Here is a 15,855-nt window from a genome sequence, read left to right on the forward strand (position 1 = left end):
AACACATGAAAGGATCAGAACATGGAGGGGAATCCACCATCATAGTGACACGTAAGCAAACGCTTCCACAACTTCAGAACCACCAAGCAAAAGGTGAGACAGATAATGAAGTGTCGAGTGTGTCAGATCATTCTCTGCACTGAACTCCTTGATTAATACATGAGTCACTGTCAATGCCCTACCTCCCTTCTCAGCTGTAACATGCACCATGTAATCCACACAGCCACCGCTCTACACTGAACTGAGAACAAAGTGCCAGAGCTGAACATAACAGAACAACTTACCTTAACACAATTGTAATACATTTAAAAAGGGGAGGATATTTTACATTAACACTAACTTTTCACTATGTTGAAAAGAAAAAGTTTTTAATAAGAACAAAGTGAAAAAAAAACCTTTGAGTATTTTTAAATGCATTATGGAAATGTACAATGCAGTTAATTCTAATGAATAAAAAAGTAACCTCAAGAGAGATGGTAGCACTTCCTAAAGAGAAGACACCAATAATATCTGACTTAAAATGTTAAAAATCATAAAAACTGAGAAGTAAAAATAATTTTAAAACACAAGATCATGACTATGGCAGATTTGGAAGATTGAGACACATGGACAAATCCCCAGAAAACATGACTCATGAAAATTACATTAGAATTGTAGAAATATACCAATGTGCAAAGTTCACCATGATGAAACTGAGTTGCAGGAAAAACTATTTCACAAAGAATCCCAAAGAATTCCTAATGGTGAGGAATAAACAATGTCTGCAAACTTCCTATGGACAGAAAAAGAGCATTTTCTTAGTCACATAGTGTAGTGAGCACAACACTGATAGCAACAGCTAATAAATCAAGTCTTAAACATATAGAGATGGGACTATCTACTCCAAAGTCAAGTGGAGAATACCTACACAAATTCATTATAAAGTGGATCAGTGCTCTCCAAAATGAGTCTACCAAAGACCAAGAGAATTACCCAATTGGAAAAGTAAGGTGGGAATCATTTTACTGAAAAAACAGAGGCTCAGAAACCACTAAGACTTCTGAAGCTTCCCAGTAGTTTGCACAGCTTCAGTTCAAAGACCTTCAACTCCAGATCTTTTGCTATTATCAACATTACACAGAGGGCGGAGCCAAGATGGCAGAATAGTGAGGGCACGCACCGATAGTCTGGGAAAATTTAGTTTAATAAAAGTGGAGTTACGGTAGCCTCAGAAAAAGGATCAGGAAAAAATCACAGAGGAAACTCTTCCTGATCTAGTGGCTGTGACTTGGAGGACCTACGGGGAGAGCAGGGTCACCCACCGTGTGGAAGCCGAGCCACAGGAGCTGCAGGGTCTGTGCACCAGTGAGGGAAGGGGAGTGGATGTGACACAGACGACCAGCGGGGAGAGCAGGGATTCCCAGGGCTCTGAGTCCAAACATCGGCCCTGGAAGGGGAGGTGAGCTCAGTAACCCGAGACATTGGCGGGGACACGGCGGTCAGAATCTAGAGGGAAGTGGGCTTGAGGTGGGAAAGTTCACCAGACTGACTACAGGAGAGAAGGAAAAAAAAAAGGTTGGGGGTACTGGTACAGATGAGTTTCTCTCTCCGCCAACCTTGCAAAGATGAGCAAGAGACAAAGAGCAGGCCCCACTCTGGATATACATAACAAAAGGGTAGAGCTAAGGAACTGAGGCACTACAATTCAGTAGCCTAGGCAACCCAGTGGGAGTCCGCAGGAGAAACTGAGCCCACACAGACTCTTTGGGTAGAAGCCAGAGATCAGAAGATAAATACCATCAATTCTGCTCAGCCATGCGGTATTACTTACCTCCTGAATAAAAAAATAAAGTAAATAAATAAATAAATAAATAGAGAGAGATTTACCACACATAACCTGAGGGTGTCACCTTTGCACACCTGTAACCTGGAAGAACCAAGCAGAGCTCTCAGGCCACACCTATCTCAAACCTCCAAGGCTCCTCCAACAGCAGACAGTCCACTTAACACAGACATAGTATTAAAAAAAACTCACAGTGAGGGAAGAAGAATTAACAATGCAAAGCAAGAAACACAAAAATCGAGGGAACAAGATCAACAATGAAACTATGATGGCTCCAAATAAACAAAACACCCCAAGTCAAGATTATGAAGATGATGAGATAGAAGAAATGCAAGATACGGATTTCAAAAAATTTATGATAAGAACATTTAGAAGTTTTCAAAAGCAAATCCTTGAACTACAGAAATCCTTAATGGACAAGATTGAAAATCTCTCTCGTGAAAATGAAATTTTAAGGAAGAATCAAAATGAAACGCAGAAAATAGTAGAACAGGAAAGTGTGATAGTGAAGAGAAACCAAAATGAAATGAAGAGCTCAATAGATCAAATGACAAACACATTAGAAAGTCTAAAAAACAGAGTCAGTGAAACAGAAGAGAGAATATTGGACTTAGAAGACAGAGCACAGGAAAACATACAGTCAAACCAAAGAAAAGAGGAGGAAATTAGAAATCTAAAAAATATTGTTGGGAATCTACAGGATACTATTTAAAAAACCAACATTTGAGTTCTAGGAGTTCCTGAAGGCATGGAGAGGGAGAAAGGATTAGAAGGCCTTTTTAGTGAGATACTAGCAGAGAACTTTCCGGGTTTGGAGAAGGACAGAGACATCCTAGTACAGGAAGCTCATAGAACCCCTAGTAAACATGACCAAAAGAGATCCTCACCACGACACGTTGTAATTAAGCTCACCACAGTGAAACACAAAGAAAAGATCCTAAAATGTGCAAGAGAGAAACGTCAGATTACTCTCAGAGGATCTCCAATTAGACTCACAGCAGACTTCTCATCAGAAACACTACAGGCTAGGAGGAGAAGGCGAGACATAGCACAGGTGCTAAGAGAGAAAACCCAACTATCTGTTGCCTACAAGAAACACATCTCTCTAACAAAGATGCATGCAGACTGAAAGTGAAAGGTTGGAAAAAGATATTCCATGCCAACAGAAACCAAAAAAAGGCAGGTGTAGCCATATTAATATCAGACAAAATAAACTTTAATACAAAAACTGTTAAGAGAGACAGAGGGACACTATCTAATGATTAAGGGTTCAATTCAACAAGAAGATATAACTATTATAAATGTATATGCACCTAATAACAGGGCACCGGTCTATTTAAAAGATATGTTAAGGGACTTAAAGGGAGACTTAGATTTCAATACAATAGTACTGGGGGACTTCAATACTCCACTCTCAGAAATAGACAGATCATCCAGGCAGAAGATCAACAAGGAAACAGCAGATTTATTCGACACTATTGCCCAAATGAATCTAACAGATATCTACAGAACTTTCAATCCTACATCTAAAGACTTTACATTCTTCTCAGCAGTGCATGGAACCTTCTCTAGGATCGATCACATACTAGGCCATAAAGCAAGTCTCAGCAAATTTAAAAGAATTTGAATCATACCATGCAGCTTCTCAGACCACAGCGGAATGAAGCTGGAAATTAGCAACTCAGGAAACCCTAGAAAGTATGCAAACACATGGAGACTGAACAACATGCTCCTGAAATTATGGGATATGTACTCTTTAGAATACTATACCGCAGTAAAAAAAAAAAAATGAAATCCAGTCATTTGCAACAAAATGGAGGAATCTGGGACACATCATGCTGAGTGAAATAAGCCAGTCCCAAAGGGACAAATATCATATGTTCTCCCTGATCGGTGACAACTGACTGAACACCAAAAAGGAAACCTGTTGAAGTGAAATGGACACTATGAGAAACGGTGACTTGATCAGCATAGCCCTGACTGTTAATGAACAACTTAATACGTTATCGCTCTTAGTATTTTTTTGTCTGTTCTACTTAATACTACTGGTTTAATTCTGTAATTAATACACAGTTATTCTTAAGTGTTGAAATTTAACTGAAATGTGATCCCTGTTAAATATAAGAGTGGGAATAAGAGTGGGAAGAGATGTACAATTTGGGACATGCTCAAGCTGACTTGCCCCAAATGGTAGAGTTAGAAACATACCAGGGGATTCCAATTCAATCCCATCAAGGTGGCATGTACCAATGCCATCTCACTATTCCAAGTGATCAATTTCAGTTCACAATTGATCATAATGAAAGGACTAAGAGTCAAAGGGAGCACATAAACAAGATGAGTGCCTGCTAATACTAACCGATAGAATAAATAAAGGGGAGAGTGATCCAACATGGGAAGCGAGATACACAGCAGACTCATAGAATGGCAGATGTCCTAAATAGCACTCTGGCCTCAGAATCAGCCCTAAAGGCATTCAGATCCGGCTGAAGAGCCCATGAGAATATTTCAGGTATGGAAAGCCAAGACACTCTGGCAAAACAACAACAACAACAACCACCACAACAACAACCACTAAATGAAAGATCTCTGTGAGATCCCAGTGGAAAGAACAGGTCTTCAAAGAAGGAGGTACCTTTCTCTGAAGGGAGGAGAGAACCTCCACTTTGACTATGACCTTGTCTAAGTAAGATAAGAGTCGGTGAACTCAAAAGGCTTCCATAGCCTTGGAAACTCATGACTGGAGCATAGGGAGATTACTGATGCCATAAACAGGAGTGTCAATTTGTAAAGTCAACAACAGGAGTCACTGTGCACTTACTCCTCATGTAGGATCTCTGTCCTTAATGTGCTGTACATTCAGGCTTAATGCTATAACGAGTACTCAAACAGTATATTTCACTTTGTGTTTCTATGGGGGTGCAAACTGTTGAAAGCTTTACTTAATATATACTAAACTGATCTTCTGTATATATAGAAAATTGAAAATGAATCTTGATATGAATGGTGGGGAGAGAGAGTGGGAAAGGGGAGGGTTGCGGGTGGGAGGGAAGTCATTGGGGGGAGGAAGCCAATGTAATCCATAAGCTGTACTTTGGAAATCTATATTCATTAAATAAAAGTTAAAAAAAAAAACATTACACAGAAGTTGAAACTTGAATTTTCTCAGTATGTGACAATTCCCTGAAGCACTTGGTGAAGTGATTGTCATCTAACTTTAGATTAGACGAGTGTCTATACTACCTCAATAGGATATTTTAATTTCTGTAAATAAAGTGTGCTTTCTCCAACATTATACTATGGAGTAGAATAAATAAAAAAGTGAAGGGTAAGGTTAGCATTATGAAGATATGTATAAGATTAACCACAGCTGTAATAGAGGAGAAAAATGGTTAAAATTTATACAACAGAGCAAAAAAGAAAGGCTTAGCATTACATGATAAAAGATGTACAAAGTCAATGTCTAACATATAATGATTATGTATTGGAAATCCTTGTTTTGAAATTGGATATGAGTAAAAATATATGCTATTTCCACTTTTATTCATCACACATTTGCAAACATCTATTTTAAAAAGATAATAATATTAGTATCATTAAAAAGAAATTATCAGTCTTTTATCTTTGAGTGAGTGAATGTTTTCAGAAAGACATTCATAGAGACAAGGACTAAATTACTTAAATGATTAAGGAAGTTTCAAGGTTACTGACAGCAAAGTCTGTATAAGTACATTTAGATTTCTAAAAAACTTAGAGGCTGATACTGCTTATATAACATAGATATATGAAAATATCATAGTAAATATAAGATAAAAAAAACCTCTAAGGAGAAATATCAATTGATCTAAGTGTGACTGAAACCTTTTTAAATAAAAATGTGCATACATTATTTTGAAATAAGAACTAATAACTAAAAATGCAAAATGCCATAAAAACAAAAGAAAATAACACTAAAATTAAAGGGGAAATTATGACATGAAATTAGAGGCATGTTCATTCCAGTGTCATAAACATCCAGGTGGGTACTGAAGCAAAGAGCAGAGCATAGGGCAGAAGCAAAGAACTCAGTGGACAGGGGCAGTGAGGGATCTGGAGAGGTTCAGAGACTGAGAAAGAAAAGAATGAAGGAGTGAAAACAACTGCAGGGATGACAAGAAACATAGTGGCAACAAAAATGACAATATACAGGTAAAGTCACAAAAAAGATGCCGGAAGGATGAATCTGAGTGAGTAGGTGCAGTTGGGAGTGGGCAGGAGGAGAGGCCTTGCCACCCTCCCACCCCAGGCTTAGGGTGCAGGATCCTTCTGGGGGCGTCCTGCACAGGCTGGGGCTGCCCAGCACTGACTGTGGATCAGGCCTGGACCAGCAGGACGTCTCCTCCCGGTGGACACCGGTCACCTTGTCACTGCTGCCGTGTTTATCGTCGTCACTTTGACACTCCCAAGAGAGCCCTTAATCTCTCTCCCAGATACACATCGAGTCTCCTGGGGGAGTGAACAGGGTTTCCTCCAGGACAGCATGAAGTCAGCGCTTGGGGCTGCAATTTACTTTCTGAGGGTGCTCAGCTGGAGAAAATTCAGGATGACACAGTCATCAGAAGTTTGGCTCCATGCATCTGGTGGCAATTGTGATCTCACTGGTGGCTTCTTCTTTGGTTGTTTTGAGGGATAGTATCCTAAGTTCATTATTTTAAAGATTTAACATTTTTTGGGCAAGTGTTGTGACAAAATGTGTTAAACTTCTGCCCACAATGCTGGCATCCCACTTCTCAGGGTTGGTTCGAGTCCTGGCTGCTCAGCTTCTGATCCAGCTCCCTTCTAATGCCCCTGGAAGGCAGTGGAGGATGTCCTAAGTACTTGCGCCCCTTCTCCCATGTGGGAGACCATGATGGAGTTCTTGGTTTCTGGCATCAGCCTGGCTTCTTTTTGCTGTTGTGGCCATTCAGCAGGTAGACCAGAAAATGGTAGATCTCTTTCTCTGTCCAACATTTTGTCACTGTGCCTTTCAAATAATGATGAGGTGGAATCCATGAGCCTTGGGGACAAAGAGATGTTCATGGATTCAGGCTGCAGAGCCATGTGTGATGTCCCTAACTACTGGAACTCATCAATGACTTCAGTGGGCCACAGGCTTAAGATCGGAGAAGATGAAAATAAGGAAAAATAGTATTGAAAAAAAAAAGACTTGCTAAGTAAAGACACTGCAAGCCAATGCACCGCAGAGCACTGGGAAAGCCTCAGGCCATTGCTGGTGAGTAGTTAAGTGCAGAGACCCATCTCAGGACATCACAGGGGACTGGACCCTGAGAAGGGGAGGGGATCATTGTGGATGGATTTATGAAGATGCAGAGTCAGCACTGTGTTTTATTGTACATTATGGATTGAACCCCCCAAGACTTCCCATCCTCTTGATCCAGCTCTATTTTCGTAGCTCTTTTTATACATATGTTTCCTGCATCACAGACATTCTTTAGGTATCTCATTAGTTCCTTTGTTTTTTGGCTATAGTTCACTGATGCTATCCATCTATGTGAGTCCTTCAAATGAATGATTTGAGAATTGTGTTTTTGTTGGATGGATTCATAGGAACAGAAATATAAAGCAAACACATGTGGTAATTTTGTATATTCTAGTAGCTGAATTAAAAAGTACAAAACTAACAGATACAATTAGGTTTAATAATATATAACACTTTAATTTAACCTAAAATATTATAACTTAAATATATAATCAAACTTAAATATATAATCAATATTTGTATATTTGTATCAAATATATTTCTAAAAGTGAATGTATATAAAAGTACTGCATAGTTAACTCAAACTAGCCCCATTTCCAGTGCCCCATGGTCACATGATTCATTTCCTTATAAAATCTATGTGGAGACCTCTCTGATGAAGATGTCAGATCAGCCACTGAAAGCTCTCCGAGGAAAGGTCATTTTCATATTTGAAAGGAAGGAGAGTAATTTGGGAATCATTTTGTTATTTTTCATCAGAAAAAAGGGACAGAGTGTCGGGTAGCATGTTGATAAAAATCCACTAATGCTCTCCAATCTTGTATTTTTCTCAGTTCTATAAAGCACAAAAAGGGTCAAAACGTTGTGTAAAAAATAGAAGAAGACAAAGCAAAATACCAGCAAAAGGATAGTGTGGGTGGCTCTGTTTTCTGGAGACGTCTGCCTGGATAGGCTGGAGCTGTGGATATGCCGGGCTCTCCTGTGGTGTCTGTAGAGGAACTCCACCATATAGAGGCTGGACATGATCATTAGTGCCACAAACAGGAGATCGCGAATCACCATGGAACTTACAAATGGTCCTGGATAGCGCATGTTCATCTTCTTGCTTTGACAGTATGCATTGACATATCCCTGGCCAACCATAGTGAAATTCAATTTGGCTCCCATGGCTCTAATGACCTGGATATAGATCAGCATGTTGATGACCCAGAAGAAAAGGAAAGAGGGGAAAATCCAGGTAGACAACTTAGATTTCAGCCTTGCCCATTTGGAATGACTGGGACTGATAGTGATGGCTTGAAATACACTCAGGAGAGAGGTGGTGCAGATGGAAAGACCCCGGGTGACTCTGTATATGTACAAAAATATTTGACAACCAATATTGTCCAAGAAACGTTTGACTCCGAATGATGACATGATTTCTGGCACTGAATGGAAAATAATGTTTAAAATATTGGCCATTGTCAGGTGCATGAAAATCCAGTCTATGGGCTTCTTCAGCTGAGGCTGGATGAGGAAGGTGTAAATATAGATCGTGAAGAGCAGTGAGTTGGCCGTGACACTGGTGGACATCTGAGCTATGAGAAAAAAGCTATAAATTGTGTCACTTGGAACCATTATCTCAGTGATGTTTTTCTAAGATTAAGTTAGGTAAGTTTGGCCTTTTCTTAAAGATATAGATTGTACTGTGAAATTATAAAAAATGGAGCCCTTTGAAGAATATGATGAGTAGCAACTTGGATTGAGAGATGGGTCCTGAAATGTTCAATTCTTCTAAGTTTCAGATACAGGGGTGGGATTTCCAGGAACTGGTTTCCAGTCATCCTTTGAACTGTGGCATGTAGAGATAGATGATAAGAAAGTAGAATTCAAATGCTTACATCCTTCACTCTTCTATTGACACAGGGACCTGTTGGCCTCTGTGAATGAAGAATTTGCATGTGATGTGTTCCTCAGAGTTTTAGATTGCTTGTTATCGCTAAACCTATGTGTATAGTCACCTTTCTTAAGAATATTCCATGTCTATTGCATTAAAATAGTGTGTGTCTATGAATTGCTTTTTTAGAATTTACAATGCAGATAATTATTTCAAATAAGACACATTTTAACATGTTATTTAGACTACTTTTAAAATTAAATAATCATATGTCATGCCAATCAAAAAAGGAATTGGGGCAAGCATAGGGATGTAGCAGGTAAAGCTGCTGCCTGTGCCTCCTAAATTCCATGTAGGTGCTGGTTTGTGTCCTGGGTGCTCCACTTCCTATTTAGCTCCCTGCTAATGCACCTGAAAAGCAGCAGAAGATGGTTCAAGTGCTTGGGCTCCTGCACCCATAAGGGAAACTCAGCAGAAGCTCCTGGCCCATGGCTTTGGCCTGGCCCATCCCTGACTACTGTGGTTATTTGGGGAATTAAGCAGCAGATAAAAGATTCTATCTTTCTCTTTCTTTCTCTCTTTCCCTCTCCTTCTGCCTCTCCATATCTATTTTTGACTTTCAAATAAATTTTCTAAATATGGTAACTATTTTTAAAATATTTATTTATTTGTTTGAAAGGCAGATTTATGAGAGGCAGAGGCAGAGAGAGAGAGAGAGAGAGAGAGAGAGAGTCTTCAATCCACTGATTCACTACCCCAGTGGCCTCAATGGCTGGAGCTGGTCCAATCCAAAGCCAGGAGTAAGGAGCTTCTTCTCTGTCTCCCACAAGATTTCAGGGGCCTGAGACCTTGGGCCCTCTTCTAACGCTTTCCCAGGGCATAGCAGAGAGCTGGATCGGAAGTGGAGCAGCTGGCACTCGAACCAGCACCCATATGGGATGCTGGCACTGCAGGCAGTGGCTTTACTTGCAATGCCACAGTGCTAGTCCCAGTGGAAACTAATTTTTAAAACACAAAAACAAATAAAGTTTTCCACATGGGGCTTTTGCCTCTACTCATCTAACCACGGTGTTTGGAGATGTTTCTGTTAGCAAATGTGGTGCAGAGTTCCAGACAGTGTGAGTAGGGGAAGACTGATGATAAATTTCACCAGTGCACAGGACAGATCTCAAACTTTCTGTCCCCAAGAGGCAGTCACGCCATGATGGATGAACTCAGTCTAACAAGCATCCCTGTGTCTTACTCCTCAGCCATCTTGAATTTTTACCCAATGTTTTCTTACATACAATCATTATGGAAACAGTTTGTCAACACAGTGACCAGGAGTGATAACAGTCATTGAGGTTGACATTCAAACAAAGTTCACACTTCGTCTCTATTGACTGGACAATGGAGTTTGCTTCTGGTATTCTCTCAGAGACTATGTCTTTGTCATGTAGGCATCACCTTCCTTCCTACACAGATCTCCAGTGAGTTTCATGTGTGTTTGTTCTATGCTGACAATGGCCATTGAGTGTCTGAACTCCTTCAACTCTATTCCCAGGTTCACCTCAGCTCTCTCTCCTGGCATCCTCTCTACTACAGCAATGGCATTCTCGTTACCAGCACAGAGGAAGGAACCTCAATGTGTAACAAACAACAATGATTCGAAAATATTCTTCCTCCATGGTCCCTTTTGTTCCTTCTAGTTTCTTTGAAATTTATGATTCATTGATTGGTTTTATTTAAAATTGTGATACCTGATATGATTGACAATTGTGGTCTATTCTATTTTGTAAAAATGCATCCTGGGGTTGGTACTAGGGGAAATGGTAAAGACTCTGGGATGCACACACCCGTATTAGGGTGCCTGGGTTCAAATCACCACTCTGCTTCTGATTCAAACTTCCTGCTTGCACATCCTGGGAGGCAGCAGATGACGGTTCCAGGGTCTTGGCTTCTGAAACCTGAATACAAAATGAGGATGCAGTTTCTGATACCTGGCTCCTCCTGACAAGGCCCCTGCTGTTTCCGATACTTGTGGAGTGAAACAGTGGATGCGCGCTCTCTCTCTCTCTGTCTCTCTCTCACTCTCATTCTCTCCCCTCCCTCCTTTATATTTCAAAAAATATGATTAATCAGTGAAGGAAGTGTTTGAAGGCATCGTATCTTTAATTTGTGGGATGATGGTTTCTGGTTCATGTTCCTGACCAATCATCGCTCATCCAGTATCACTGAAGATGGTCCACTGCATTCATAACCATCAGCCACAGCTCTTGTGCAGCTGAATTCTATGCTCATGACACATGCCTGTTTTTAGCAACTTCAAATTGTGTCATTGAGCTGAATTCCAAAAAAATCCCTTCTGTTCAGTTCTCTTTCTGCCAAGAGTGAGAGGCCCTGGCTAATAAATAGGAGGCACTTGCTTGCACACAACCATCTCCAAATCTGGACATTTAAAGAAGGTTGGATGCCATAAGTTCTGACTGTCACCAGAAGAGGCAAAGGGAAACCAACTACAATGGAGATCACACCATCTATAACTTTTATAGCTAAACATTCAAGAAAATCATAGAGAAATGCATAGTGGGTCAGAAAGCCCTTGATTGTAATGTACATTATAAAATGTTATATCAAAAACTAAAAAAGAAGGAAGGAAGGAGGAAGAGGGTATCATTATATTGTTAGAATCGTATCTATGAACTACATTGAATATTCTCTTTCTAAAAAAACCATTGAAATCAAATAAAAAGAAATTCAGGTAGACAAATGATTTCAAACATGACAGAAAAACACACTTTGAAAATGCCAAAACTGAACAACAGGTTTTCTGGGTGTAGAATCAGCACATAGGGAATTTTAAATGTCCATGTTAATATTGCCTGATACAACATTAGGAAAAGAGAGTCTTCACATGGAACAACAGAATCATTCAGGAAGAGAGAGTTAGAATGGGCATCAGAACTTGTAAAACTGTGGGAGGTGCTTAAAGTCTACAAAAGGCAACCTGAAGAACAGAGAAGCTCACCAAACCAGTTCCTGGGAGCACTCACTGGGAGGGCAGGGGGAAGCTGCTGCGAACATCCAAAGGCCACGAGACCCTTCAAGGTTGGCTTGTATAGGGGGAACTTGTGGAAGTATCAGAGAAGCTGAGACAGTTGAAGACTCTGTAGCCACGTGCATCGGCCTAGAATGGGGGCTCGGTGGGAAGACACTTTGAAACTGTAGCCCTGGGGAGCTTCTGTGTCTGTCATGGAGTCTGATGACTTACTATTTAAAACACAAAAGGCCTATGTTGTACTCGTACCATTCTAAACTCTATGAGGATCTCTGCTGGCCAAGTCTGCACCTTGGTTCTACAGGGAAGGAGTTGCAGGAAAATATGACTGTCAGTCTTAGGAAAAAGATCATGTCCAACTAACTAAATGGAATCACAGTTGCTCATCTTTCAATCTGACATCCTTAGATACCCCTTTTACTCTGAATTATTGCCAAGAGCAAATCCATGCTCACAAATATTATATAAATCATCCCTCGGAGAACTGAAAAAATGCAAAACTACCCCCAAAACAAAGAAAATAAAAATTTCACATGACTATGTTTGTATGCTATTCATTCTATCTATAATTGATGATATCTTGTCAATATGTATCCTTTATATAGAGCTTAAAACTGTGAACAGATGTCAGTGTTAGATACTGGGAGAAATGAAGTATAAGCAAAGGAAAATTATCATGGTATAAGAAGAGATAACATAAATGTTGATACACAGACTATACCTGGACTTGTTTTGATTTCATTTTTTCTGTATATAAAAATATCTGTATGTAGATAAAGACAGACACACATAGCAAGCAAGCAAAAAGAGAGGGACACAGAGATGAAAGTAGAACTAAAATAAAAGATTCATGCAAAAATTATAAATGCAGCAGAGGATAATCTTTAGCCAACCTATTCAAAAAATTAAAAAGTAGCTTAAAATAAGTGATATCAGAAATAAAATATGAGACATGGAAACTGATACTAGAGAAATACAAAGCATTATAAAACCTACTACAGACAAAGACATACAAGAGAAGACCATGAGCTAGAAGTAATGTATCAGTTCCTAAAACATACAACTACCTAGACTGAATCACAAAGGAATATCAGTAGAAGTAATGAATCAGTTCCTAGAAACGTGGAAACTACCAACATTGAATCACAAAGAAATATTAAATCTGGAAGGAAATTTACTTATATTCTTAGAATTGTATCTATGAAGTATGTTGAATATGTTAAAAACTGATTAAAAACTGAAATAAAACATATTAAAGAAGAAAATGCATAAGATGATTGCCAGTATATCGCAGGGAAAAAGGTACCCTTAACTACTGTTGGTAGTAAACCCACTATGGAAGACAGTATAGATATCTCAGAAACATGAATATAGTCCTACCATATGACCCAGCCATCCCACTCCTGTTAATTTACCCAAGGGCAATGAAATCAGCATATCAAAGAGCTATCAGTACCCCCCTGTTTATTGCAGCTCAGTTCACAATAGCAAAGACATGGAATCAACCTAAATACCTGTCAAATAAAAACTGGATAAAGAAATTATGGGATATGTACTCCATGGAATACTACACAGCAGTTAAAAAAGAAATTTGGTCATTTGCAACAAAATGCATGAATCTGGAAAACATTTAGTGAAATAAGCCAGTCTCAAAGGGACAAATATCATATATTCTTCCTGACCTGTGATAACAGAACACCTAAAAGGCAATCTGTAGAAGAAAAAATGGACACCTTGAGAAGCAATGACTTGAGCAGCCCATACCTTCACTGTTGAGGAACAGTTTTGTTTTCTGTATTTTTCATTATTCTCCTTTTCATTCATTTTATCTTATTTTCCTTACCTTTTTTTCCTTCAACTAATTGGTGAACTCTTTACTTAACATAGTTAACCACATATGTATAAAGTTAATTGAATATAGATCTCAGTTAAAAATAAGAGCCAGAATAAGAGAGGGAAATGGAAGAGGGTCAGGAGTGTGGGTGAGATGGCAGGCACAGAGGGAAGAATCACTGTGACCCTAAAGTTGTAATTGTGAAAAGTATGAAGTCTGTAACTGTAAGCTGTATAGTGCTGCATACATTCCTATGGACCTACTTCTAAGGGTACAGGTTAAAAACTTGCCATGGGCCGGCGCCGCGGCTCACTAGGCTAATCCTCCGCCTTGCGGCGCCGGCACACCGGGTTCTAGTCCCGGTCGGGGCGCCGGATTCTGTCCCGGTTGCCCCTCTTCCAGGCCAGCTCTCTGCTGTGGCCCAGGAGTGCAGTGGAGGATGGCCCAGGTGCTTGGGTCCTGCACCCCATGGGAGACCAGGAAAAGCACCTGGCTCCTGGCTCCTGCCATCGGATCAGCGCGGTGCGCTGGCCGCAGCGCGCCGGCTGCGGCGGCCATTGGAGGGTGAACCAACGGCAAAGGAAGACCTTTCTCTCTGTCTCTCTCTCTCTCACTGTCCACTCTGCCTGTCAAAAAATAAAAAAAAACAAAAACAAACAAACAAACAAAAAAACAAAAAAAAACTTGCCATGGGACCTTAAATCCCCTTAAGCCCAGTGCTAAAAATAGCATTCAAAGTGTTATAGTGAGTATATGCATAGGATTAAGTGTTAAAATTAAGTGTTATTCTGGTCTGGCTGAAAAGCCCAGGGGAGAATTTCAGGCATGGAAAGCCAAGACACTGTGGCAAAAAGTGATCTGTGCACTAACTTCCTATGCAGGACCTTTACCCTCAAAGAGTGTATTAAGAGAATTATTGTAAAACTTGTTCTCAAAGAATTACATCATTTTAGTGTATTAAGTGGAGGATATTCTTATGTCACACAATTTATAGTTATATCCAAGTTGTCACAAAAGCTGTACCATTCTTGTTTTCAACTTTAAAGATAAATTTAAAAAAAAGCACATTACCATCTAGATGCAACAACTTTAACCACTCCATATCTGGACTGTTGAGGAATAGCTTTTGTGTTTTTTTTTTATGTTTTTTGTTTTTAGGGTTTTTTTGTTTGATTTGTTTGATTTTTTTTCTTTCTTTTATTTTTCCCCCTTATACAAATTCCTAAACTCATTGCCCAGAATATAATTAATTTCCTATGTATGAAGTTAAATGAAAATATATATTAATAATAAACAAGACTGAAGCTCTCTGCTGTGGCCCAGGAAGGCAGTGGAGGATGACCCAAGTGCTTGGGTCCTGCACCTGCATGGGACACCGGGAAGAAGCACCTGGCTCCTGGCTTCGGATCGCCACAGTGCACCAGCTGCAGCATGCCAGCCATAGCAGCCATTTGGGGGGTGAACCAAGAGAAAAGGAAGACCTTTCTCTTTGTCTCTCTCTCTCACTAACTCTGCCTGTCACAATAATAATAATAATAATAATAATAAACAAAAATCTTTACTTAAAATATACTAAATCAATCTTCTGTATATAAAGATAATTGAAAATGAATCTTGATGTGAATGGAATGGGAGAGGGAATGGGAGATGGGAGGAGTGCGAGTGGGAGGGCAGTTATGGGGCGGGGGGAAGCCATTGTAATCCATAAACTGTACTTTGGAAATTTATATTTACTAAATAAAAGTTTAAAAAAGAAAAAAAAATACTGGAACAGGAGAGAGAAGAGGAAGAGGGGTGGGAGTGGGGGTCAGAGGGTGGGTATTGTGGGAAGAATTATATTTCTAAAGTTGTATACATGAAATGTATGCAAATCAAAAAATAAAATAAATGTATAAAAATATAATGTCTCCTCTTAAGAAAATCCCAGAAACAGATGGCTTTACTATTGAATTCTATAAAACATTAAAAGATAAGGTAATAAATATCCTTCTCAACATCACCAAAACATGAAGAAGGAGACTATTTCCTAACTCATTTTAGAAGGACT

General features: G+C 39.5%; 1 protein-coding gene across 1 annotated transcript; it reads right to left on the reverse strand.

The window, feature by feature from the left end:
* Positions 1–7,730: 7,730 nt before the first annotated feature.
* On the reverse strand, positions 7,731–8,678 carry ORYCUNV1R1518 (vomeronasal 1 receptor oryCunV1R1518). Its single transcript, NM_001167207.1, is given in 1 exon segment — positions 7,731–8,678. A coding segment is annotated over 1 exon segment (948 nt).
* Between the last annotated feature and the right edge of the window lie 7,177 nt (positions 8,679–15,855).

The sequence above is a fragment of the Oryctolagus cuniculus genome, chromosome 18 (assembly GCF_964237555.1).
Source record: "Oryctolagus cuniculus chromosome 18, mOryCun1.1, whole genome shotgun sequence".
NCBI classification, from domain to species: domain Eukaryota; kingdom Metazoa; phylum Chordata; class Mammalia; order Lagomorpha; family Leporidae; genus Oryctolagus; species Oryctolagus cuniculus.